The sequence below is a fragment of the Salminus brasiliensis genome, chromosome 1 (assembly GCF_030463535.1).
Source record: "Salminus brasiliensis chromosome 1, fSalBra1.hap2, whole genome shotgun sequence".
Lineage (NCBI taxonomy): Eukaryota > Metazoa > Chordata > Actinopteri > Characiformes > Bryconidae > Salminus > Salminus brasiliensis.
Genome location: NC_132878.1, coordinates 13455718 through 13482173, shown reverse-complemented (window position 1 = coordinate 13482173; position 26456 = coordinate 13455718). Strand labels below are relative to the sequence as shown.

The following is a 26456-nucleotide window of genomic DNA, read 5'->3' as shown; positions in this document are numbered from 1 at the left end:
ATGTTTTTCTGCAGTTTAGGGGTTCAACTAATGACTACCTTTATAATCTTTATAATACCGTTATAACTTGATTCTTTTTTTAATCAACTGACTAATCTAATGATTGTGCTTCTGTTTCAGTACAAGAAACCTACTTTATTTTTTTTTAAGATCATTAGAAACATGAACAATTTTGTTTGAGTTAAATCTTGAGTTTCTTTTTTTTTTTTTTTTTTTTTTTTTTTTTAGTTCTTTCAAACATTTACTAATGTCTCACTTTATTACTAGATTTATCATTTGCTGGCTATTTTGTATAATTAGCTTCTCACCTTTCCTGTTTTCTTGATTCCAACATGCATAATCATTTATCTTTATATATGTCCCATTTGTGTTTATAAATCTGAGAACATCACAGCTTTCTTGGTGACAGGCGATCCCTCACTGGCTTAAGACATGTTTGTGATTTTATGACTGTGTATTTTATAGATGTCTGGAGCCTCACCATTCCATCGCTCAAAAGCTCTCTCAGAATGGCATTGCTTTTACTACATTGTACTTAACATCACTGAGCTTTGTTTTCCAACACGAAGCCGAACATTACTTTTACCAAGCTGGCATCAGTCCCAGGCTGGTTAGCAGCACTAAATACACTACAGCGAGAGCAGCAAGAGCAGAAAGGTTTTTTTCCTCTCGTTTTTTTCAAAATTTAATTTGGTTCCCATGGCTCTTGCTTTGTTGAGGTTCTCTCTCACTGCCCTGGCCCTTGTTTAAGTTATTTCGGTGCCAAAAGTATTTTTTCTTATAATGGAACAAAATGAGAGCAGCCACTATTGTGTGCCAGGAATTACACCCTATATTAACATTATAGTGCACCCCCCACCCCTACCACAGCCCCACTGCATCCACCACCTTCAATTCCAGGACCAAGTCTTAGTGCTGTAAATGAGCATGTAAACCACATTATCTTCAATTAATACACTATAGAACAAGTTTATATATTAAAGTGCATTCTATAACAACAATAATAATACATTAATTACATGGTACCTTTAGTGCAACCTACACACTCACACACTACATAAGTATACATATTCATATTTTATAATTATGTATAACATAACCCTTTGTGTTTTTGGTTTGTGTTCATTACCTCTTACTTGGCATGTGTTTGGCATTATTGTTGCGCTAAAGATTATAACTAAATACACAGACATGATTTTATAATACTTAACATGATATTTTGTGTTCACCAGTTCTGTATTGGCATCATGCATATATATGTATACTTTCAAAGGTTTTGCCCAATCACAGGGAGATCCCCAGCAGTGCTGTGACCAAAATAAAAGTTAAAATAAAACAAGGCACGTTATTAGCGTGCCTTTCATTATTTTTTAATATAAAAGTGCTTTTACATTACAAAACAGCCAGAGAATTAAATTTTTAACCAAAGAAATGAGGAAATATTATTATTATTATTATTATTATTATTAATATGGACTATAACTGATTTACATTTCATCAAACCTATCCACACACATACACACACTTCATCTCTCTCATTGTCTACCCATCCCTTCAGCCCTGCAGCCCCTCTCTCACCAGTGTAATAGGTAGGAGGATGGTGAGGAGTGCGATGTGATGAAGGACCAGCAGAAACTCTTTCCTCACGAACGAGTTGACTGTCCTTAAAGAGTGTCCTTTGTAATCCTCGTGACCTTTGACCCGAAAACGATAGAAGTGGCTGAGGTACATGGCAAAGATGTCATATGACATGTAGGGCACTCCGTACCAGATGACAAACGTGGTAGCCAGCCAGTGCCTGAAAGAGAAGACCATTCAACAAGATAAATAATTAATTATAAAAATAATATTGAATCTGTCAGAACAGAAACCGGTTTTCCCAGTTGTGTTGTCTGTACACTTTTTGCATCTTTTAAATTAAATGAATTTGAATAAAAATAAAATGGCCAATAACTGAAATGAAAAAATAGCTAATTTAAGAAATGCATGTTTACTTTGATGATGTATCTTATCTTACTTACATCTATTGACTAGTTTTGTCAACAGATGCCTTTTACAAGGAAAAGTGGGTGAAAATCCCATAAACAAAAATATTATAAGCTTAGCTGGGTGCAAAGAGCATTTACAAACTATGATACTCGGCAAAGGGGTGTTGCCAAGTACTGACCATACAGGGGTCCCTAAATGTTTGCTTCAGGCCCTTTTCTGGTTTTAGTATGAAACTGTAGAAGTTGAAAAAAACAAAAAAACAAAAAAAGAAATCTCGCTGGTCTAGTTAACTTTCTATTATTGAAATTCAGGTCATTTTTTATTCACATAACTATTTACAGGAGCCAAATGAAGCCTTTTTATGTTAACAAAACCTTTAACCATTTAAAACGGAAACTAAATTGAAAACTAACAGTAAAAACCAAACATTTGAGGGGCAGTGTATAAACTTTTAAGTCCTTTTTAGGTCAGTCTAAGTCTTTTGTTAGACCTTATTGCATAAACACACAAATTTGTACAGACGCAGTGCACTGCTTAAATTCAAAACACACACTCGTGCACACAGAGGATTTAATAAGAGGCTTATGCAACAGAAATAATGCTCTTGGTCATGAACACACCACACATTTAAAAGCTGATTGGGTAGGTTAATTATGCCTGGCAGACCCTTTCACACACCCCTACCCTTACCCTTACCCCTTTATTCGAGACCCTAATTTTCTGTATGCATGTCTGCTATTCAGGTAACCTTACTCAAAGACACCAAATACACACGTGATTCATGACGATCTGCTTTAACGACCACAAGCTGAGCTTACAGTTGGCTGCATGGCACTGTACATGTGCAGATGGATATTCAAGCTAAATAACGCTCATATGCAACAAACAAACTAAATAACGCTTGATTATATGCTCCAGTAATGCATGCATATATCTGTATACACACAGACAAGGACATTCACACACACATATTTGCGGCCGTACATGCACTCGACCCGGGAATTAAGCCCTCAAGTGGATTACCGGGGCATCTGGGAGTTTCTCTGGACTAGTGGATTATTTTCTATTACACCACACACACACACACACACACACACACACACACACACACACACACACACACACACACACACACACACACACACACGGCAGGTTGCACTGCTACACTGCTGGTCTTGCCTCTCTGGTTTAAAAAAGTGATGCTGATAATTGGAAAGAGAACATCTGTTCTGCTTTATGCACATAACCAACTTTTCAAATGCACTCAGGACACGGGCACACACCCAAATGTGTGTTTGAGCATGACAAATTACCTAGAGACTACCACATTAAATACATACTGTTTATCCAACTATCCAAAATGGTCTTATTCATTTAAACCATGAACCTCATCCATAAGAAAACACACTAATGAAATGTTTTCACCCCCAAGCAAATCTGTATCTGCTGCATCATTTTCTATAGACAATCTCCACACCCTTTCCATGAAAAGAAAGGCTGGAGCAAAGTCTGACCAAGGTTCAAGTTTTTGTTACATGTAACAAAAGTAGAACTTCTCATCTACATGGGCTGCGTATCCCTATATTTGACATTAATTAGTTTGTAGAAGGGCGGGCCTCTGATGCTGACATTTTGTCAATTAAGCAGGTAGTCATGCCCAAATTCACCAAATGAACATGTTCATTGTGCAATAATTATGTTAATGTCTACATATATAATTAACTCCTTGTGTTCCTTCCATTTTTTTTTACTTATTTACTACATTTACTTAATGTTTCCCCTTTTTATTGTTTAATGGGTGACCCCAGCCTTCTTCTAATTTCTGTAATTGATTAAAAGCATCCAATAATGTGTGTTTTCACACTGCAACCAAAGGAACAATGGTTCCAAACCCTGATCCAAGCAAAGACATTTGATCTGACCAACATGTTACCTTTTTCCAATTGTTTTTACTAGACTTCACCAGGATTCAGTGAATTGAATAATACACTGCATGTAGCTAAGATTGGAACAAAATAAATGAAACTGGGGGGTTTAATCTGCTTCTGGTAGATCAGTCAAGGAAAACATTGAAAATCTTCCTTTTGTATCAAGCAGCAAAAAAAAAGATACATTTGACTTCATTTGCATTCTGTGACACTGCACGTCCTGCGATGTGGCTACTGCGCATGCTCACATTGGGATGTCAATGCTGAACTGATAGATTGTGCAGCCCTAGTCCGATGCACTTTTCACACCTGCTACTTTGGTTTTGGACTGTAAAAAAAAAAAAAATCTTAAGTTCAGGATCAACAGACCCAAAGCACCCTTATCATTGGGCTTCAAGTACAAGGAAATGAGATGTCCAAGGTAACTAACTGCAGGCTACTAATGCAGCAGATAGAGGGGGAGGGAAATAGTGGAGTATTTGACATTCTCACAACCACGTCTCTTCCACACAGTCAGTCTGATTAGTGAACCTTCCAGCATGACAAAACTTTCAGCATGACTGCTTGCTTTGGGTAAAAGCGAGGGATGGTGTTGGGTGACTTACCTGTCTGTTATCACGTTGCTCCTGCAGGAGGACACCACAATGATTCCGGCTGTGGTGGCCATAATGGCATGAATAGAGGAGACCAGCCTGAGAGAGAGTGAGAGGGTGAATTAGAATTCAATAATTTAACTTTGAAACACACAAGACATCCTCCATTTACCACCTGACTCTCCACTGCAGAGACCCTAAACTGCGGTGAGCATATTCTCAGTAACCTCAGTGCAGCGGATGCTGGTGTGAGGAGTGATTGCAGCACGGCTGAGCAGTGGAGGGCTGAGTGTTAATCAAACGCTCTCGCTAACTTCCAGGTTAATGGGGTTAAACAGAAGAGTCAGCCAGGCCTAAAAGCCATTTCCCTTCCTGAAGCTCCAAAGGGAAGTCACAATGTGTTTGTAACTGTGGCTTCTGATCAGTGGCATATCCTAGCAAAGCCTAGTTACCAAAATCAGGAATGAAATATGGGTGAAAGGTGAAACCTCAGATTAAACCAGCCTGCCAAATGTAAAATGAATAAACCAACTGTTTGTTATAATGTCAGAATGTCTGAACGCAAATACTGTTCACTTAAACTGTACCTTTTCAGACTTAACAGCAGGCTGTCGAGAGAACGTGAAAATTGGCTGCCAACACTGACACAACTTATGTTTAGGTTCACCTTTAGATCCCATTAGGAAACCATCCGATGTGTCTAGAATTAGCCAAATGTCACCTTTAGGAGCAAGATATAGTAGCAGTCACCTTCACTTTATGCAGTCTTATTCACAACTGGAAGCAGACATGGCATTTCCCGGGAAAACCCGGGAGATTTGTGTTTTTGGTGGAGCACTGTTCTCCATCCCTGACCCTACAAATCACATCAGTCAATCTAATGTCAAATGTCCATTTTTGGTCAAAGTAGGTGGTTCATGGCCACAACAAGCAACATGACCTGCTAGATTCTCTGGTAGGTTCAGGTGAGATACACTATATGAGCCACTGCCGAAATCAAGGGTATTAAAAGTATTTATCCTGCTTTTGTTGGAGTACATTTACATTTATGGCATTTAGCTGACGCTCTTATCCAGAGTGACTTACAAGGCAACTCGTATTACAGAGGAGAGCCAATGTAGTGTTAGGACTCTTATTGGTGTAGCGCAGCATAGTCATCCAGACTAGGAATCGAACTCCAGTCTCCCACATGGTGTGGTAGCTCACTGGCAGGTAGTGGTGTTATCTGTTGCGCCACACCAACCACGGAGTAACTGTCTCTACTGCTGTAGGAAGGCTTTCTACTAGATTTTGGAGCACTGCTGTGAGGATTTAATTGCATTTAGCGACAAGAGTGTTAGTTGGATGATCACGACCCCACCTCATCCACAACTCAACGTCATCATTACAAAGAACCCAGTTCCACTACTCCACAGCTTAATGATGGGGGGCTTTATACCCAACTAGCCCATGCCTAGCATTAGGCATTGTGCCAATCCAATTCTATTGGCAATACATCTCTGTGTATTTGCACATCTGTCTCAGCAATGGGTGCAACTGAATGCATTCACGAGAAGGGGTGTCAACAAACATTTGGACATATAGTGCATGTGCTCTCAGTACAGCAAGACTTTATAATAAGCAGTAATATATTCTAAATATGGTATTCTGTTCATAACACGCAGCCCTCAAGGAGCAATAAAGGCAAAGCTGTTCAGAGTGTGAGCTGTAGTGGCAGTATGAGTTGGCCTAAAGTCTCCTGACCGGTTACCAAAAGCTTCACAGCTGAGCTTTCTGCATGGGGTGACATTTGTTCGTCATGACAACGCTAGCCACATGACCCAGGCCTGCCAGCTTACGCTCGAGTTGGCCCCTGGATAAGCGGCCCCTTCCTCAAACACACACACGCGCACACACACACACACACCACTATGACCATCAGTCTATGGAAACTTGCAGGCTGAACACTGTCACAAGACCCAGATTTCCACAATCCACTCTTTGTGCTCGCTCGCTCAATCCAAGAGCTGGGGACAGAGGGGCAAGAGAGGAAGGAGAGGAAAAGGTGGCCTTTGTTGGGCGTTTGTCTTTTCTTTCATTCTCCCTGTAGGCAGAGGAGAGTGGGACTGGCGTGTTAACCTCAGATTCGGTCCCTCTATCTCTTTAAAACCAAAAATAATAAATTATTCATTCTCTTCAGTTGCATTCTCTCTTTACCTCTCCCTCTCCCTCAACAAACTAAGGCCTAACAGATACATTGGTTGGCTGATAAAATACTCCACTATTAAATACACGAAACTTTATCAGAATTAACAACAATTATTGATTCTCACTTTTCTCATTTCTGAAGGACGTCATGGTCTCAGGTTATGCAGCGTTAAGCAGTTTTAATGAGTGGTCTCATGGACACGCTACTTAAGCTACTAAAGGGGCAGTGGTGGCTCAGCGGTCAGAGCGCCGGGATATTGATAACAGGGTTGGGGGTTCGATTCGTGGGGTCGTCAAGCTGCCTCTGTTGGGCCTTTGAGCAAGGCCCTTTACCCTCTCTGCTCTCCGGGCGCTGGAGTTGGCTGCCCGCTCTGGGTGTGTGTGGGTTAAATGTGGAGGACACATTTCGCTGTACATAGTACAGTGACAAATACTTGCACCTTTACCTTTACTTCACCTTTGTGCAGAAGCAACATTCAGGTCCAGAGTGGAAATGACAGAAATGTTACATAATGTTGCTTTAAATAACAGCCAACAACCATATCCACCATAAAGCAATGTTTAACAAACTGGAGACTATTTTTCTCTTGTAACCATATTTAATCATTAGACCAATGTTGTCAGTTGAATTTTCAGGTTCTTAAGAGGGGGTAGTGTTGACAATTCTCACATCGGTTAAGACCAGACTAACATTTATTATCTCTAACACTTCCACTCTGTAAGCCTTTTTTCTTCCTTTCTGTCTTGGTTTAGTGGAGCTGAAAGCTGGAAGAAGCTGAGCAGGCGGATCTAGACTGCTTCTCTCTGCCTAATGGAGTGGAGCATTCAGGGCAGCGCGCGCACACACACACACACACACACACACACACACACACACACACACACACACACACACACACACACACACACACACACACCCACATGCAAAGAGCAAAATAACAAAACCACGTTAGCCTGAATGATTCAGAAAGGACATCCAAAATACCACCCAAACACACACACACTCAGGTCAGGACAACACTTTGCTGTCAATGTCCAGACAGTGTGTCTCTTCATTATCACTTCCATAATAATCCTCTTCCTGCTTATTGCATCCTGTGGACAGCAGGAAAGCGCAGCCTTTCTCTGAACCCTGCTAATGCATGAACATCTTCAGAGGGGTAGAGAAAGGGGGGAAAAAAGAACACTGCATAAGAAAGTTATGCCAGTTAATATTAAAGGGTCCAGGTCATGGAAAAAATATTTTCTCATCACTTTAAAAATAACAGAGCCGTTAACATTTTCCTCAAACACATATATAGAAACTAGTGTTAATAAAAAGAAAGTAATAATTAAAAACAAAACAAACAAACAAACAACAACAACAAAAAAAAAAACACAAAATAATGAGCCAGGCAATTATACTAACGCTTCACTACATAGTTTGGACCCCAGTTCATGTATGGAAGCTGCAAGGTCACAAAACCAACATATTAACATACAGGCTATCTGCCTAATCAATCTAAAGCCGTTTAGGATGCCTATTCATGCTTAGGTTTTAAGTAATTTTACAGGCCTAATTTTTGAAAACGACACAGGGCAGCCAATTAGAACAGAGAACATTAACATACACCAATCAGTCATAACATCAGTGCCTAATACTTAGTAAGCCCCTCATGTGCCGCAACAACAGATCTGACCATTTGAGCGACTTCACAAGACCTCTGAAGGCGTCCTGTGGTATCTCGCACCAAGATGGCATCTAGCAGCAGATCCTTTAAGTCCTGCAAGTTGTGAAGTGGGGCCTAATGGATCTGGCTTGTGCATTTTGCCCATGTCAAAGTGGCTCAGTTCCTTATGCCTGCCTATTCCTCCTTCTGAATGTTCACTTGCTACCAAACATAGCCATTTGACAGATGCCAATGTAGGTGAAGATTATTCGAAACATTTTGATATACTGTGGGTATTTTCGAATATGCAAGTGCCTTTAGAGGCGATTTTAAGAAGATATAAAAATAAGATATAAAATAATAAAAACAAAATGCCCTTATAATCCAGCAGGTTAAACAGACAATTAAGAACAGTCATTTGGAAACTCTGATGTTAAAGATGAAGGCCTAAGCTATAAAATGTCCCTCTGTTCTCTGAACTCTGCAAAGCTTGAAGTCATTTTGAACGTGGCCCAAGAGCCATGATCCGCTCCACTACCAGTTCGAAGGTCATCCAGACTCCTTTTCCCTTTTCTTCGTATAAAGTTCCATGCCTCCTGCCATAACAATAGCATACTGGTGGATTGTTGGTGTAATCCACTCAAAGCTTTATTCCATTATAAATCATTCATTTGCTCTTCAATTACATGCCAAGTAATTTTGGCTCCCCGTCCTCCTATTCTGTTCTTTCTCAGTTCAACACTACAATACAATACTAAAATTAGCCTGGAAAAAGAGAAAGTCTGAGGTGTCAACATTTCACTTTCGCATAAACTGATCTTTGTGGATCTTGGGTCTTTTCTGTCACAGAAAATAGTACAAATAGTTAATTCTGGAGGCTTCAAAATGCTTCACCATGGCTTACTTTACTACACACTTCTACTGCCCCTGATTAAACTGAGATTGCTTGGTAAACATTATTGCAATATTTGTCATGGCAGTTCCGATATTGCAGAAGGCTGCATTATGCAAATAAGCTGTCTAACCAAGCATGTGTTTTACAGTGTGCTGTGCCCATCTAGACCAATTGCTTTTCTAGATCAGTGCTTTGATGAATCAAGACATTCACGGGATTCAAATCTGAAGGTCAATATTAAATTCTCATAACACTGATTCATTGATGCGTTTTACACTGTGAAGTGTATTGCAGTTACACAATGCAGCAAAATAACAATACTAAGGAGGGCATATTGGTATCAATGTCTATCAATATCACAAAAGTATTAGCGGTACACTAGTATTTTGTCAACATGGGGCAGCCCAGCATGTAGGAGTGTAACAAAAAAGGATGAACTGGTCTTCCTCTCCTTGTACTAGGATATTGTGCACTGTACTGATCATTTTAGGATAACACGATAAACACAGTTCAAAAAACAAGTGGGACCAAAAAAAAAAAGAGGGAGACAAGTTTTACTACATAGCTCCTCAAGGGTGCACAAATGAAAATGTGAATAAGGGCAGAACTAAAAAAAAGTGTGCCACCTTACAGAAACTTCAGAGTAAAGTCAGAAGATCATGAAGTGCAAATTGCTCACTAGTTTGTCGTCTGCTTTTGTCTCATGTCTTAAATGAAATGAGTATCCTTCACAAAGACCTCTGAAGGCACCCTGTGGTCTCTTGCACCAAGATGCTATCTAGCAGCCAGCAGATCCTTTAAGTCCTGTATGTTGTAAGGTGGGGCATAATGGATCTGGCTTATGCATTTTGCCCATATTAAAGTTGCTCAGTTCCTTATGCCTGCCCATTCCTCCTTCTGACAGTTCACTTGCTGCCTAACATAGCAGCCCCTTGACAGATGTCACTATAGGTGAAGATTATTTTGAGCACTTTGACATAACATGGGAATTTTATAATATGCAAGTGCCTTTAGTGGCAATTTTAGGAAGATATGCAAAAATCAAGAAAATGCCCTTAGAATCATAAAAAAAGATCATAAAGATGTGTGAATTGCTCACTAGTTTGTCATCTGCTTTTGTCTAATGTCATAAATAAAAATGAGTATCCTTTACTAACTGGCCTTAGTGTGTATAATTCATGATAGTTGTCAAATTGATTTAGTTTCACTTTCAATGGCATGGTTTAGTTTGTGGTGGCGTGGCTTATTGTTTGGAGCCTGCTATGATTAGTACTTTGATTTTGCGTGTCTGTAGAGCAGTGTTTGTTTATCGCTGGCCAATGCTGAACAAAACATTAAACACTCTCACACATGCATATGCTCCCATACTGACCCCTGTCTGCCTGGAGTTACTTCTCTGTAGAATGAACTAGACATGTAGTTTATAGAGGCTTCTCTCACCTTAATGTAATTGCAATTATTCTACTTTTACCATTTTTAAATATTAACAAGGCCATCATCATTTCTTATGTCACTAAGATCCTTTTCAAAATAATTTTTAAAGACAAAATGTCTGTTGTAAATCTGGTGTCCCACCAGTAGTGGTGTTACAGATCACAAAACAATCCATGGTTTGAATCAGATCATGGCTCATGAATCCTTCTTGAAATCTTTGAAATCTTTTACTGCAGAAATCACAAAGAAATTCGTGACGCCACAACCCATCAGTGTTTTATATCATACTGTAATACCTGTATTGAAACACATCAAATTTTGTGTGGCTTTAAATCCCCAGACAAACTTAAACATAAGGTACACATAAGGAAACACACACGGTCATCTCTTATCATTTTGACTGTGGAGAAAACAGCCAATATCACAACTGTATTTTGTAAGTAACATATGGTGGCAGCATCATATTGCGAGTTACACTGAGACTCGCACCCTTAGTTTGGCTGCCAGAAAGGAAAGCATGGACAACAGTCCTCCTAACACTAAAGGTGCTGCTGTTCGACAAACATACACTGTAATTTGGTTAAACTGGAGTAATCTGGTTTACTCAGTAACTGCAAGTAGGCAATTTACAAGTCTTGACCAACCAAGACCTATGGAGCAATGATAACAGAGCAGTGTGACCATGTTTAAAGCAAAATCCACAAAGAAATTGATTTATGGTAAACAGACACTGCATGAATGTGCTTTTGGATGCTGAGCTCTGGCAAAACTGCATATCTATGCAGGAAGCAACCTGATTAAATAATCCATAGTCAATGTGTCTCGCAATAGGTAAGCAATTGCATGAGAGTGAAAAGCAAGTAAGCAATATCAGACCAGGGTAACAGCGGGCCAAACTCAGCCTATTCACAGGCCAAAGAACTGCACCGAACGTAGCAGCCATGGTGACAATTGTGCACTATGCAGTCCAGATCAGTCTCAGTAATGGGGCAGCATCAATAATTGGACAAAAGCAGTGGCTATGACAGGGATAAACAGGAAAAAGAAAGCAGGCAAAGGATAACATGAGAACTGTAAGGGTAGAGAGGGAGTAACTTTTAGAATTACTAGTAACTGTATAGAGTTTAAATCAAGCTGTTAGAAATGGGCATTTTGACGCAAATAACAACAAAAAAAAATCACAGTATCTGAATTTTACTCAATTAAAGCTTGCCACACTCCATATATCTAAAATGCATCCAGTTCCTCTATAAATTAAAACTTTCAGACTTTACATCTGGGGGTCTGGCAGATAAAACATTTACATTTACATTTACGGCATTTAGCAGACGCTCTTATCCAGAGCGACTTACAAGGTATATGTATTACAGAGGAGGGCCAATGTAGTGTTAGGAGTCTTGCCCAAGGACTCTTATTGGTGTAGCGCAGCATAGTAACCCAGACCGGGAATCGAACCCCAGTCTTCAACATTATTTGGTAGCTCACTGGCAGGTAGGGGTGTTATCTGTTGCGCCACACCAACCACCAACCAAGATAAAAGCAGTGGACCCAAATGCAACAAATGCCGACCAACCAAACATCCAGCAATTCTCTCTCAAGTATGTTTTTACTGCAGCTCTGCATCCAGATTGAGGGAATAATTATTGTGGAAGTAAAACTGTATTCCACACTGTTATAGTATTCCATACTAACTTACAGATTATTGGTGATCCGTTACACCACTACTCATCAGTATTTAGCATCCGATTGTGATGCTTGTATTGCAATACATATCATATTGTGAAGCTGCTGTAAATCCCCAGCCCAACTTAAATAAACAAATTCAAATACATAGACTACAGACTGGTACCTGATTAGACCTGCTCCTTTAACCCTGTCAGCATCCTTCAACTTTTTTCTCAACCTCTCTTTATCTGTATTTAGTACCTGTATATTTAGTATCTGTATATTTAGTATTAGTTGAGTATGGTTGAAATGGAAAAATCTTCTCGCGTTCTGAGCCTCATCTCACTTCAAGAAATTTTGTATATTCATCTACAGGTTGAAGTTATGATAAACACAGTGACATTTACTGACATTAACTCACAAAACAACACTCAAGGACTACTGATGTGAAATACAAGGAGCTGTTAATAACATTAACAGATTAACACACTATGAGAGTTTCCTACTATAGTTTATTTGTCATGTTAACCTACTTCATATTCTTAAAAGATCAGGCTTGCTCTGCTACAGCAACATCGCTCTATAGCAAGGTACATAACCGTGGCACAATATGTAAATTAGCCAACCAGTGTCCCCGCCCCCCCAATAACAGCCACCACAAGCTGTGCCAAGTATGTAATGGTAACATGAGTGTGAAACGTGAGAATCAGACCACGAGAGCACAGTCGTAAGCTAACCAAGCTGTTCTTTCTTTCCTCATCCTAGTTAAGGGTTAGATGTGTGACAGCCACAGTGATGTGATAAATCAAGAAAAAAAAAAAAAAATAAAATAATAATAATAATAACAAATAATAATAATAAGCTTTTTTTGTCTAGGGCCAGAATCGAGCACGGATGCAGTAAGTTTCTGCAACCCAGTCTACGAGGTTTTATGTGTTTGAACAATTACTTTCCCACACTTGGTTTAATAAAACACTGCTCAGACCCAAGATGATTTGAGTATCTCTATGCTCATATAATCCCTCACTCACTGGTTTCCATTCTCTCACCACTTCTCTCTCTGTGTGCTGAGATGATAAAAGATACAGATAAGACACAGATAAGACGTAAAATAACAATCTCAGGAGGAATTTTTCCATTGTTTTTGCCAATTGTGAGCAAATTGAACCAAGGGGTGTCATTAGTGTTTAAGTAAAGCAGATATTCAAGCTTTCCACTACACACCAGCAAACCCACACACTTAAGTTCTAAATGAATGAACCAGTCAAATACAAATTATATATATATATATATATATATATATATATATATATATATATATATATATATATATATATATATATATAAACATAACATTATACATGAACTAAATGGAAATATTTATATATACCAATACAAATGTTTGACTCTAGGCTTTCTCTGGCACCTGTGCATGTTGGACAAAATGCTTGTGTATTTAGTAGTGATATCAAATTTCACCATAATTACATTCCATTTAACATTATTTTTTTGATTTTGGCATGAGTCAGAATTATTGTTAAACTCACAAGGCTGGAGGAACTATATACATAAAACATTTGTAATATAAAGACTATATATTTTATTTTGGCCATAAAATTGAGTACATACTTGATTGAACATTATTTTAATCACTTATATTTTTCAGAAATCAGTACATTTGATTTGCCACCATGCATCAGTGCATCTTTACACTCCTACTATTTGAGCAGTGCCAAAAAGCATTAGCATTTTGTAGTCCTCATCAAATCAAACTCAACCACAGCTCATCAGAGGAAGCTGACTCGACTAGCAAAAAGTGTGTGGCTGGGGTGCCAGACCAAAACCACAAGGCAAAAAAAAAAGTCAAAGCTTGCAGGTTTGGCAATGACTGTGCGAGGTCAAGATGAAATAGAGAACACCTTCCAAAGCACTGCTTGCTGCACAGTGGAAATAAATAAAGGGGGGGGGGTTATTGGGTTCAGGGTGGAACTGGCAACCAGCAAACAACACTGGCACAGCCTCTATCCTTTCACAAGGTGAGTGGTGATTGGTTTAACAAAAGCCACAGAGCTCACTACTGCCAAGCTACCAAAGCCAAGATAACTTGTCGTAGGAAGAAGAATAGGAGACAGAAATGCTTGGGTAACTAGGGTTAGCATGATTACTCAATAAATTAAACACATTCTTGAAACTTTTATGAAACCATATTTAATTAAAATGTGACTTAAAAATTACTTGGTTAGTGGTCTAAATAACCAGTAGACAGACTACAATCACTATACAATCAATAATGACAGCCTTACACTCAGCATACTGCTGGGGGGGTGATACTACAGAGCAATGTGGCCTAGTTCATGTTAATTATCGGAAAATTGCATAAACTGAGGCAAGAAACTACGCAGGAGGAAACCTCAGAGCTGGCCTAAAAATGTATAGCAATGTGGTTTGCAGCAGTTAAACATCTGTGAGTTGGAGAAAAAAAAATTACGATATCAGTCTAGGCTAACCGTAGGCCTAATTCACATGAGTTAATATGTAGTGAAGTGAAGGATTTGGCCAGGGAACTTGAACCCCCCTGACTACACCACTCTACACTACTAACAGTCACTGGGCAGGACTCCCAACACTACATTTGCCTAGCTGTGTAACATGATTCCCATGTGAATCGCTCTGAATAATAGCATCGGCAAATGCATTAGATGCAAGATAAGAGGTATAGAAAATAATAATTTTTCTTTAAAAACTACCAAGCTTATAAACCAGCTACCTTTAGCCGAACCACTTCACTTCAGATGAGCGCTTAAAACTAGGCCATCATGCTTAAACTACTCAAGCTATACTTTACAACAGGAAGACACGCACAGCTAACATCACATCACACAGTGCGAGTGTGTGCCGTTTCAGGCTAGATTTGTTACAGGATCCACTGCCGATTTCTGCTAACGTACGCCTGTTACTTATCTAGATCAACCTGTTACCCCAATACGTGACACATTTCAGTGGTAAAGCCTACAGCTAAGACCAACCTGCAGTGCCCAGTATTATCCTGGAGTGATGTAACACCTTTTCAATGGTTTAAAGAGTCCAAGGGGTCAAAAAGCCAGCAGCTAAGACAAGCATGTGTATCAGTTTCAGCTTATCACTTGCCTGCAGAGCACCGCCATTCAAACCTATGCAGAAAGCTATCTATCTTTAGGCAAAAAAAAATAAAAAACCCAGACCGTTATGACCCAACTGCACGAATGGCAACTGATAAAGGCTGTATCTTACTCCTATACTGGGGGCAAGTCAAGCTTCAATAATGCTCAGATATGCTTACAGCAAGGAGGAGCTTTATGTACCCAAACCCAGTGTGTCTGTGGCCTCTTCCAAGGCCGAGAGTGAGCAATAGCTGATGTAAGAAAAAGCAGGCCTCGGATTGTGCCTTAAATTTGAGGTGTTTGACCTCCCATTTGTGGTGGCTATCAGTTTAGTGGAAAGCAGGGGTGGTGTGTTTGGATTAGGCCTCACGGTCATTCGAGCACTTTCAGCCAATGAGGTTGCAGCGTGTTCAGGGGTCGCCCTGAATGGGAGAGGGGAGATGTGGGGTATTTAGCACTAGCTGCCTGCAGACTCGGGTTCACGCCATTAAGGTGGTTAGACGGTTGTTTACCCTACAGTAACACAGGCAATACACTGTTAGCTATCTAAATAGACTAATGGCTCGTTTTCATTATAATGAACACCATCAGAGTGGGGGCTTAAAAAACATACTGTAGCATGACATGATAATCCTGAGATACACAAACACACACACACACACACACACACACAAATGGATTAATATAATGAAGTGTGTCAGGGTTCCCTACGACAAACGACAGACAGCCCGTATAGCTTCTATAACTGTTGCCCATTAGCTAGCTATACACCCAGTCATTCACCCAGTCAGTTAGACCGCCTGTCTCTATGCTATGGGAATGCTAGCTAGCTACCGTGCTAACGGGACTGTGTAAACACCGCTCACATATGGCAGCAAAGTAGCCCAGAGACCGGGCTCGTCCCGTCAGCTAAGCTCCCCGCACTCACCTCTCGCTAACCAGCACGACGTCCGCCTCGGTCCACCGCTTAAAAACGGACGGCAGGACTTTCCGAAAGGCGAGGAACAGCCCGGGGAAGACCACGGCACCGGAGACCAGCAGGCGCCACATCTTCGGGGCGTCGCGAGCGAGTTCCGTTAGAGCCGTTACACAGCGCTGTGAGGAGGGGAGTGCTGAGCTGAGGCGGTGGCGGTGGCGGTGGCGGTGGCGGTGCTGTGGTGGATTCAGCCAGCTAGCGTCGGTTTATCTGTGGTTATCTCGCCTGAGCTTGCAGTTTTAGCGCAGCAGAGCGCTTTAGAGAGCTCTGGCCTTTAGTCCCAGCTCCCGTTACCCCCTCTTTCACCCCAGAATCACGCAGAAAACGAGCGGCGGATGGATCCGGGATCGATCAGTCTTCACTCCTGACGAGCAGAAAGCCTCAGCTCGCTACATGTCATGGCTTTTATTCAGCAGGCTCGGTTTGAACCCTCGCTGCAACATGAGAGTTGTTTTCCACGCCGGTGCAGACGACGAAAAGAGCACTGAAAGCAGCAAGCGCCGGTCGGTTCCTCTTCTGTGCGACTCGGAGAGGAGTATTAGAGTGTTTGGCAACTCCATTCCCGCTTTCTTCTTTACTCAAAAGCGCCACCTAGGAGCCGAGGAGGGGAAAACAGCTGCTGCTGCTGCTGCTGCTGCTGCACTGAGAGGGGAATGGCGAGCCGCTGTGATACCCAGACTCTTCCAAATATGCCTGCACAGGCTGTCTGACACGATACATACACATCCATACAGAGAAACTGGAGCTACACACACCTGCATTAGCATTACAGAGATATTTGGCAACCCTGCTGAAAAAACAGGTGGCCTGGTCAGGTCAAGCTGGTGAAGATGGTTAAGCTAGCTGGTTGACCAGCTTAGCTTCTGGCCAGCACAGGGTATGTTTTATGTATGATGGTTTAGCTGGTCTACCAGCAAGGTGACCAAGGTGGTTGACCAGCATGACCACACTGGCTGAGGTGCAATGACCAGCCTGACCACACTGATCCCCCAGTACAGACCAGTTAGTCCACCAAGAGCTGAGAGCTTATGCTTGAGGTATGTTTTCATCTGGATGACCTTTTGAACTTTTCCACCACCATCACAGACCAGCTTAGAACATCTGAAACCAGTGACCAGTAAAGATGGTCTTTAGCTGGATCTTTCAGAAGGGAACTTCTGAAAAAAAAACCTTCTTAACCTTCAATGGAAGTCAATGTAGAAATAAATCACTCTGAAGCATTTTTATTGGTCCATTCATCACGAAATAGCGGTTTGATGTAGCAGCCAAATCTCCACATCTGACAGATGCCAATAGCTGTTTAAAGCAGATATCTGCTGAGACTGTTATAGTTCTGACCTCATTGTGCATCCCGAACCCGCTTATTCATCATTTGTGCTGAAATCAAGAGTGTTAATGGGTAGTTTGGCCCCTTTTACTGCAGTAACTGCTTTTACTCAACATTAGATGTTTGAACATTGCTGTGAGGTATGATTGAAATCAGCCACAAGAGCATTACTAAGCTCAAGTACATCCAGAAGGAACTGGATAGAGATCCTGCACGTCAGAGAACACGATTTCTCTGCCTCACCCCCTAATGCTGGGGGGCTTTATGCCTCTCTGGCCGACAGTTGACATTGGCCATGGTGAACTGAGACCCTGTCAACACCTGGTCACTTCATGTGAGTAGTGTCTGGATTGTTTCCTGATAGGATTTTAGCCACATGCATTTACACTTGATAGTCAAATGCGTCTCTGGTTAGTCAGACTCAGAAAATCAGATTGCGGTGTGGGAGGAAATATGCAAATTTGCTCGTTGCACTGATATTATTAGTGGGGTTTCAGTTGTACTGGGAGGGGTTTTGGTTGTCAGACGCGTCAGGGAGAGACGGATGTGTTTACACAGCTATAACGTGTCTCAAATGCGTCTCGGACCACCTCCTAAAGTGGTTTGAGTGATGGGATTTGTATCTGTTGTAAATGTGTCTAGGGTTCGTTTACACTTACATTTGTATGTTGCTTGGCCTTTTCCAGATATAATCCTGGTACTCAAAACGCATGAAGTGACCAGGTGTAAACTGGGTCTCAGGGTCAAGTTCTGCTGCTCTGGATCATTCCATTCTATTGACAGTGCCCCACAGGCTGTGTGTGTGTGCGCAATTGAACACCTGTGTCAACACCTTGAAGTATAACATATAAGCCTGTGTCGCCTAGAAAGGCTACAGTAACCTTGGTGCAAAACTACAGGAGCAAACTTTGCACGCTGAGCATGCTTTGGCTGATCGGCTGCCTATTCTACAGTGAACTGTTCCATTAAGCAATTTTGTGTGTGTGTGTGTGTGTGTGTGTGTGTGTGTGTGTGTGTGTGTGTGTGTGTGTGTAATTCTGTATATTCACATTTTGTCATTGTGTGTTTTTTAAAACCTATACCTGAGGCCTGTGTGTAAGACAATATGAGAAAGAAAGATAAAGAGGTGGGTTCATTCACTGGGCTAGAGGCAGCCTATCCTCCCCTACATGCTGTAATGTTAACCATTCTAAAAAATCTAAATTGATCGCAGATGAGCAAGGCAACTCAGACAGGCAAACCCACTGGAGTCAGCTCTCTAGCACTGATGCACTCTCTGTGGAACCAATTAAATGTCCCTGCTGAGGACTTTTCCATGGCACTGTTTCCGCACATCCTGTAGCTAAGTGACCAATTTCATCATTGAAGAATTCCAGAAGTCTATAGTATTATAGCGTGTATACTGTGTAACTTTATTTTCCAGTGTATACTGTAGCTGTTATTTATTAATGCCTATATTCTACTGTTTTCTTGTATCAGACATTAAAAAGGTTGGCCAGGAACAACAGCAGCTGATAGCAGGAACGATGTGAGAGCTATGAGGAAACCCCCTCAACACAACAGTCAATGACATCACCAACAAGCTCCACAGGGCAGGAGTAAAGGTATCACCATTCACTACTCAAAGCAGAAATATAGAAGTCATGCCACATGATACAAACCACTGATCAGCCGTAAGAACAAAAGCTGGCAAAGAAATACAGAGAAAAGCCACACAAGGTCTGGAACAAAATGTTATGGACTGATGAGACCAAAATTATCCTCAATCAAGCAAATGCAGGCATTTACAGGGCCTGGGTTTACATTGCTGCTTCTGCAACAGGCTTATTAATCTTTCTTGATGATGTAACTCACTAGGTCTGTAAATTCAGAAGTTTATAGAAAGATCCTGTCTGCCAGGTTATTGAGAAATGCTTCCAGTCTAGTCAAAAGGAACAAGGTGGGAGGTTTTAGACTGGCTAACCAGACTAGATTTAAAGACTCATGGGGTTAGAATTGGTATTTCTTGCTCATCAGGAAGTGTAATTCGTGCTTTGAGCCACCCTTAAAGAACATCTGTACACATGCATTTACGGACAAGCTGAGAGATTCAGAACCAGTAACAGGGCTGACATGGTAGGGTAATATCACAGAACTTAAACAAATATGACTTGGCCAGCATTATCCTGCCCACTTCTCCAAAGTTAGCAGTGTTTCCAGTTCAGAGTTGTAATTAGAGAGACACTGTTCTCCCTGTCATATGTCAGTAGAAGATCACAATGATTTTAAAGCTGCTATGTTAAGTAAAACACTACATAATGTACACAATGCTACATAACGTTGCTTTAAAAATTAGGAAATGAAGGAATTCTGATTTTGTCTCATATTTCTCTTTTCAACTCAAACAGAAATTTTCTATTTGGGATTAGTAGGACCTAACAAGTTAAAACTAAACTTAGTCTTTGTACAGGAAGTTGTTTTTTCAATGTTCAGTTTATGTTAGCAAGTTATGTCACAGAGAAAGTTAGTTGTGTTGTCCAATTACTAATACAGATTCACTCATATAATCTAACACGGTGTAAGTGCATTGTTAAAAGTAAAGATTTCTTGAGGAATTCCTTGAGGAATCTTTAAGGGTTCTTTATTTGGAAATTGTGGAGAAACCTCTTGAGGTACTTTGAGTAACCTTCTAGGTTTTTAGAAGAAAAAGATTTCTCAAAATAGTCTAAGCCAATAAAAAAAAACATTCTTATCTTTTAATGGAAGTCAATGTAAAAAGATTTTATTCTAAGTCATTTTTGAGCATTTCTATTAGTCAATATTAGTCCATCATCAAAATCTAGACACAATTTAAAGTATAAATACAAAAATACAAATTTTTCATATTTTGTCAAAAATAAACCGTTGAGGAACCTTTGAGAAAAGGTTTTTAGGTGAAAATGGTTCCTTAAAGGTTCCTCAAATCACTTTAAAAGATTTCTTATGGAAAATAAGGAGAATTCGTTTTTTGTTTTTTTTGTTTTTTTTAATATTGTGTCCAAATTTCATGATGAACGAACCAATAGAAATGCTCAAAAAAGACTTGAAATATATATATTTTTACACTGACTTCCATTGAAGGTTAAGAAGGTTTAGTAGAACGTCCGGTAGAAATGCACTGTAGGTAAATGAATAACTCCAAGGTGCTACAAATGATTCATTCAGCATAAGCCATAGGAGAAGAGAAGAACCTTTACAATGGGAAAGAAGCTTTACATCAAGTGAAGATTCTTTAAACAACTGAAAGGTTCTTTAGACTCAAACATCTCTTTTACAATCCTTTGTAGTACCTTGGAGTTAGCCATTTATCCATAGTGCATTTATACTCGACGTTCTACTATGAGGAACTTTTTTTTTTTAGCTCATCTTTAATATCACTACAATAATCACTTCATATGTGCTGTACTGATAATGAGGCTGACTGGAAACAAACACAGATATAGCCTGGCTTTTATGAGCCCTCCATCATAAATGCATATGTCTTCTGACGTGCCCGCTAAGCTAATTTACAAACAGCTATGCAGCCTTTCGCTATGGTGATGGGGCCAAGCATCGCGTGGGATGTTCTAAAGTGGGGATGAAGTATAAAAGCGCAGGGGAGAAAGAGGTCAAACTTCACACTGAAGCGTTGTACAGGGAGAGTCAAACATCCACATCTGCTCTAACAGGTCAGTTCATTATTCAGTTAGTTGGTGGGATTATATTTGGGCATGTTGTATATTTAGTAATATGATGTTTGGAGTTCTGTATAACTTGATGATTGATGCTTGGATATAGTGGATAAGGTCACATTACATTATATTTATATTGTTTCTGCACTACATGGACAAAAGTATCTGGACACCTGCTCACTCATAGTATCTTCCAAAATCAATCAGTAATTAATAAAAGAGTTTATCCTGCTTTTGCTGGAGTAACTGTCACTACTGTCTAGGGAAGGCTTTCTACTAGATTTTACTATGCTTTCTACTAGAACTGCGAAAAGAGTGTTAATAAGGTACAAACCTTTTTTTTAGGAACCATTTGGGTGCTTTTTTAAAACTTAGGCATCAGCAAAAGCTTTTCTAAGAAACACATTAAATGCGCTGTGTTGTCTTCTCATTTCCATATTTTGAATGTCCATCCCAGGAGTAATTGAGTCTTGGAACTATGTCTGGAAACTTGTACATCTTTTCCGTTCTGCTTGGAACAGGTATGAACGTTTAGGTGATTTAACCTACCTGGTTTGTTTGTTTTATTGAGCTCCCTTCTCTGTACAACAATCTAGTTTTGTAAATATGTATTCACTGTCATCCTAAATTTAACTTTACTATCTAAAAATGATAACTGGGTGAAAGAGCTGTATTCCAGAAGGTTGCCAGATTTACTTGACAAGTGTCTGTCTGGGCAATGCAACCAGGTCCAGTAAAACACAGCATATTTTCTACTGGTTCCTGCCACCATCTATTTGTATATTATTTTACTCGTACTTTTCCCCTGGACTACCTTAATCTTTCTTACGCCAAGGTGCTTGCATCTGATTTACAAATACTCGTATCTGAGTTACAAAGTAACACAATATGCAAAAATGTTCCAGATCCAGGACTAGATGTTTCAACCAGGCTGCAGTATAGCCAGCCAGGCAATTGGAACACAATCCTGTGGTGGATTTTTACTTTCTGGACCTGGATTCACCACAATTGTTTACTGTAGTTTACTAACTTAGTATCCTAAGTTTGCATTGCCCATACAAACACTTGTCAAGTAAATCTGACAACTTTTTTTTTGTATTTTATTGAAACAACACCGCTGGCTCTGTTTCAACTTAGGTACAAGCACCTTGGTTATCTTGGTTAACTGCATGGTCTTGTTGTTGGCTCATTGCTGGCTTGTTGAGTGTTAATGTGTCCTGCTCCTGCATGTTCATTAAAATTGCATAATCTGTCCTAAACATGTAACTTGTGTAGCTCCTTCCTACTGTCATTAGCTGAACATACAGTTGTGGACACTCATCATGACCATTCATGTCATGACAGTATTGGTCTTTCAATGGCCTTCAGCGACAACATTATTAAAGATACATCTTTAATAAAAATGACAATAACAAGATTTCAGAGCACAAGTTTAATTATACATACGGGGTTAGAAATTCAGTGCTGAAATCTGATCACTGATGCTGAAAGTTCCAAAATGCCTTTTAACTCTAATTTAATGCCAAGGCCTCTTAACATCCTGCTAGTGATCATGATTGACTACAGCTGGTAGTTTCACTGTGATCACATAAAAAAGGTTTGCTTGATAGCACTCATTGCTTGGGACAGTGCAAGGGACAGTCCATTGAACTTTCTGGGATCTGAGAAGGATGATTGTAGATTTGCACAAGTTACAGGTTAAAGCTAGACTAAAACTACATGAATGCGATTGTAGGAAACTCTGTCCGGCTAGTTATGTTTTACTTAGATCACTTCTATGTGGTTTACTTGTGAGTACATTACTACTGTGTAATAAACTGTAGAAGTCATTTCACTGTAGTCAAGTCAATTCCACATCTATTGAATGTATAAAGAAGCATTTTGAACAGAAACGCACAGAATCATTATCAACAAAATATAATATTAAATCTTTCACTATTCAATTGATTCATCAATTCAATCAGTCCATGAAACTTTACTCCTCATCTCAGATTTTCAGTTCTGGCGTTTTTGTGCAAATATTCTTCTTGTTTGTCTAGATCAGCTACCTCTCAGTTACAGGATGAATATCAAATTATAGATGAATATCAAAGCAGATGCTAGAAGCTGATGCTAGTTACTAAGCTAAAAAGCATTTAAAGTAACTTGGAACTGTTTTACAGAAATAATTCAGCTAAAAATTAAATCCATGTATCTCTTAGCCCAGCCACAGTCAACCAGTCAAGGCATGTTGATACTCTACTGACTGTAACAGGGAGAATAGTGCCTATAGAATAGCACATTTTGCTAACTGCACTATGTAGCCTAACTCTGGTGAAGTGGGCAAGAAAACACTCACGAGAACTGCGAAAGGCTATGTAAAGTATTAGTGAGTCATATTATCATAGTGTAAAATCCTGTAGTATTACTCTACCGCCTCAGTCAACATGCTAATTTCACTTTCAAGTCCACTTAGAAGTCCGGAAATGCTTGTAAGCATGTCCTTTAGGGGTGGCTCAATAAGTGAATTCCAGCTCGGCTGGAAGGGGCAGCCCAGTTCTCGCATAATGCTATTTTAACTTAAATGCTTAAATAAGGTCTATTCCATTTTACAAAATTGTTTGTTTTTACTTTTTACTGTAGCTTTTCAACATATTTTTAGCAAATAACATTGCAAATAACAGTGCTGTACATCACAGCTGGAAATATGATTTCAGCAGGTAGTATTTTACAACATTGACATAATAGTTATTATTGTTATTGAAACAAAGCCTGTCATGTAGCATTACTCTGCACATTCAGGCTATGGTATTTTAATCTGGTCTATTAACATTTAACATTTACAGTTATAGCATTTAGCTGACGCTCTTATCCAGAGCGACTTACAAGGTTACTCGTATTACAGTGGTGGGTCAATGTAGTTTTAGGAGTCTTGCCCAAGGACTCTTATTGGTGTAGCGCAGCACAGTCACCCAGACCGGGAATCAAACCCCAGTCTCCCACATAGTGTGGTTGCTCAGTGGCAGGTACTGGTGTTATCCGTTGCACCACAACTACAATGCTGCTCCAACTGTGCTTTTACTTGTTTAGTCTTGCTGTCAGCAATTCTCCACGAAACAGAAGCTGCTACAACATCTGCTGTGGACACTACACCAGATTCAACAACTGACCTCACTTCATCCACTCACAACCCTTCTGCCACTTCTGCAAACTCTGAGGCAACCACTGCTGCTGGAACAAACCCAGCCACCTCCACACCTCCAGCTACAGAGGCAAGTTCTACTGGCTCCAGTACAGAGGCAGACCACAGCAGCTCCACTAGTCAGACGACAACTACTGACAAGGGGACGGAGGAGGCCAGAAATGGTCTAACCCCAGCTGAGGCTGCAGGAGTGGCGGTGGGGACCATTGCGGGAGTCGCTGCCTTGGGTGAGCCAGCAAATTACACACACGTGCACACACACAGGTTACTCACTTACCAATGGTTTAAAAACGAATACAGATTAATTATGTGACTCAATGGCAAATTCCAATTCCTGACTGTAGGGGAAGCCCAGGAGCAAGAAATACTAATTCTGGCATAATGACACTTTAACTTAAATGCTTAAATAAGGACTTTTTAATGTAGCGTTTTAACAGATTTTTGAAACACATACTTTAAGATAAGTTCATTTTATTTTTGGTAGGTATTTACTGAGTCTAGTGTTTCTACGTGTCTATATATCTACATGTCTTAGCAAGTGTAGAGCTGCTCTGGTGTGTAGGTTTCTAATTTGAAAACATTTAGTCTTTAGATTTTTTACACAAAAAAATTATACATTTACATTGGCTGTCTATATTAGAAATATAATGAGTATATTTGTCACAGTGTTCATATAAAAAACAGAAATATTAGTCCATAAAAATCCAGTTAAAATATTATGTTTAATTTTTTGAGCATTCATCACTAATGTTAGCCATTCATTTATTATTAATGTCCAGATTTTGTGACTTTACATTTACTTGATTTGTCATTTGTCACATTTATTTGATTTTTCTATTTTTTTTAAGTGTTTATTTTCCATTTGACCAAGATTTTGAATACAATTGGAATAATAAGTTATATCAAAGAAATGTTCATTTTACAATAAAGTACACTGACCTCGAGGGGCATGAGCTTAGGCATCTGCCCATTGACTTCTATTATACATGTGTTTTATACACCTTTCTAAGTGCAGGGAAATGATTGTGTGGTGTAATAATCTGTACACGTTAGATGTGACAGATGGAGATTAGATTGAAACACACTGGAGTATTCCTTTTATTCTGAATCATAATTGATCATGGGGCCCTATGTAGGGCTGCATTAGGTAGCTTATATGCCAGAGTTTTATGAGGCCAATAAAGTGCAATATCCTGTGGTCACCTGGATAATTTCAAACAAAAACCAATGCACAGAGTTTATTACACCTCCCCAGTAACCAAACACAGTCAAATACCATTTAAATCCCAGCATCTACAGTGAAGGAGTAGAACAAGTGACACCAAGCACCTCACATTATCATATATATATATATATATATATATATATATATATATATATATATATATATATATATAACCTGTGAGTACCGAGCTAGATTTTGTTCATATCTACATATAAACCTCTCTGTTCTTCTTTTTTCAGGTGGAGGGATATTTGCTGGTTTGAAGTTCAGTGGAAAACTAGGCTAGCCTCCCTGCGTCTTCTCTATCTAGGACCTTAAGACTGGACCAGCAGTCGCTTTCCTACAGAAGAGTGATGGAGCAGATGGAAGGGGCGATGAATGAAAACGAGTGCTCGCTCAGTTCTGATGCACTGTAGGCACCTATAATTGTCCATTTTCTATAAATAATTTTAGACCTGTTATAAATTTAAGCTATAGAACATACAGGGTGTAAAGTGTTTATAATATCGGTTATAACTTCCTCTAACAAAGTGCTTAATCCAGCAGTTTAATGTAAAGCAACCAGTGGTCAGCCGAAT

The 26456-nt window shown here is 39.8% G+C and overlaps 1 protein-coding gene and 1 long non-coding RNA gene across 2 annotated transcripts in view; one reads left to right on the top strand and one right to left on the bottom strand.

The window, feature by feature from the left end:
- Window positions 1-17037, bottom strand: part of tlcd3a (TLC domain containing 3A) — a 27538-nt gene extending 10501 nt beyond the window's left edge. Inside the window, exons 1-3 of the mRNA XM_072671845.1 lie at window positions 16409-17037; window positions 4523-4609; window positions 1579-1798 (exon numbers count right to left, since the gene is read on the bottom strand). Coding sequence (XP_072527946.1) covers window positions 1579-1798; window positions 4523-4609; window positions 16409-16530 — 429 coding nt within the window. The 5' untranslated portion in view covers window positions 16531-17037. The remainder of the gene's footprint in view (window positions 1-1578; window positions 1799-4522; window positions 4610-16408) is intronic.
- Window positions 16641-26456, top strand: LOC140548834 (uncharacterized). The gene is made up of 4 exons (XR_011978942.1): window positions 16641-17493; window positions 19263-19387; window positions 24542-24880; window positions 26118-26456. It is a non-coding gene; the product is annotated as an uncharacterized lncRNA (long non-coding RNA).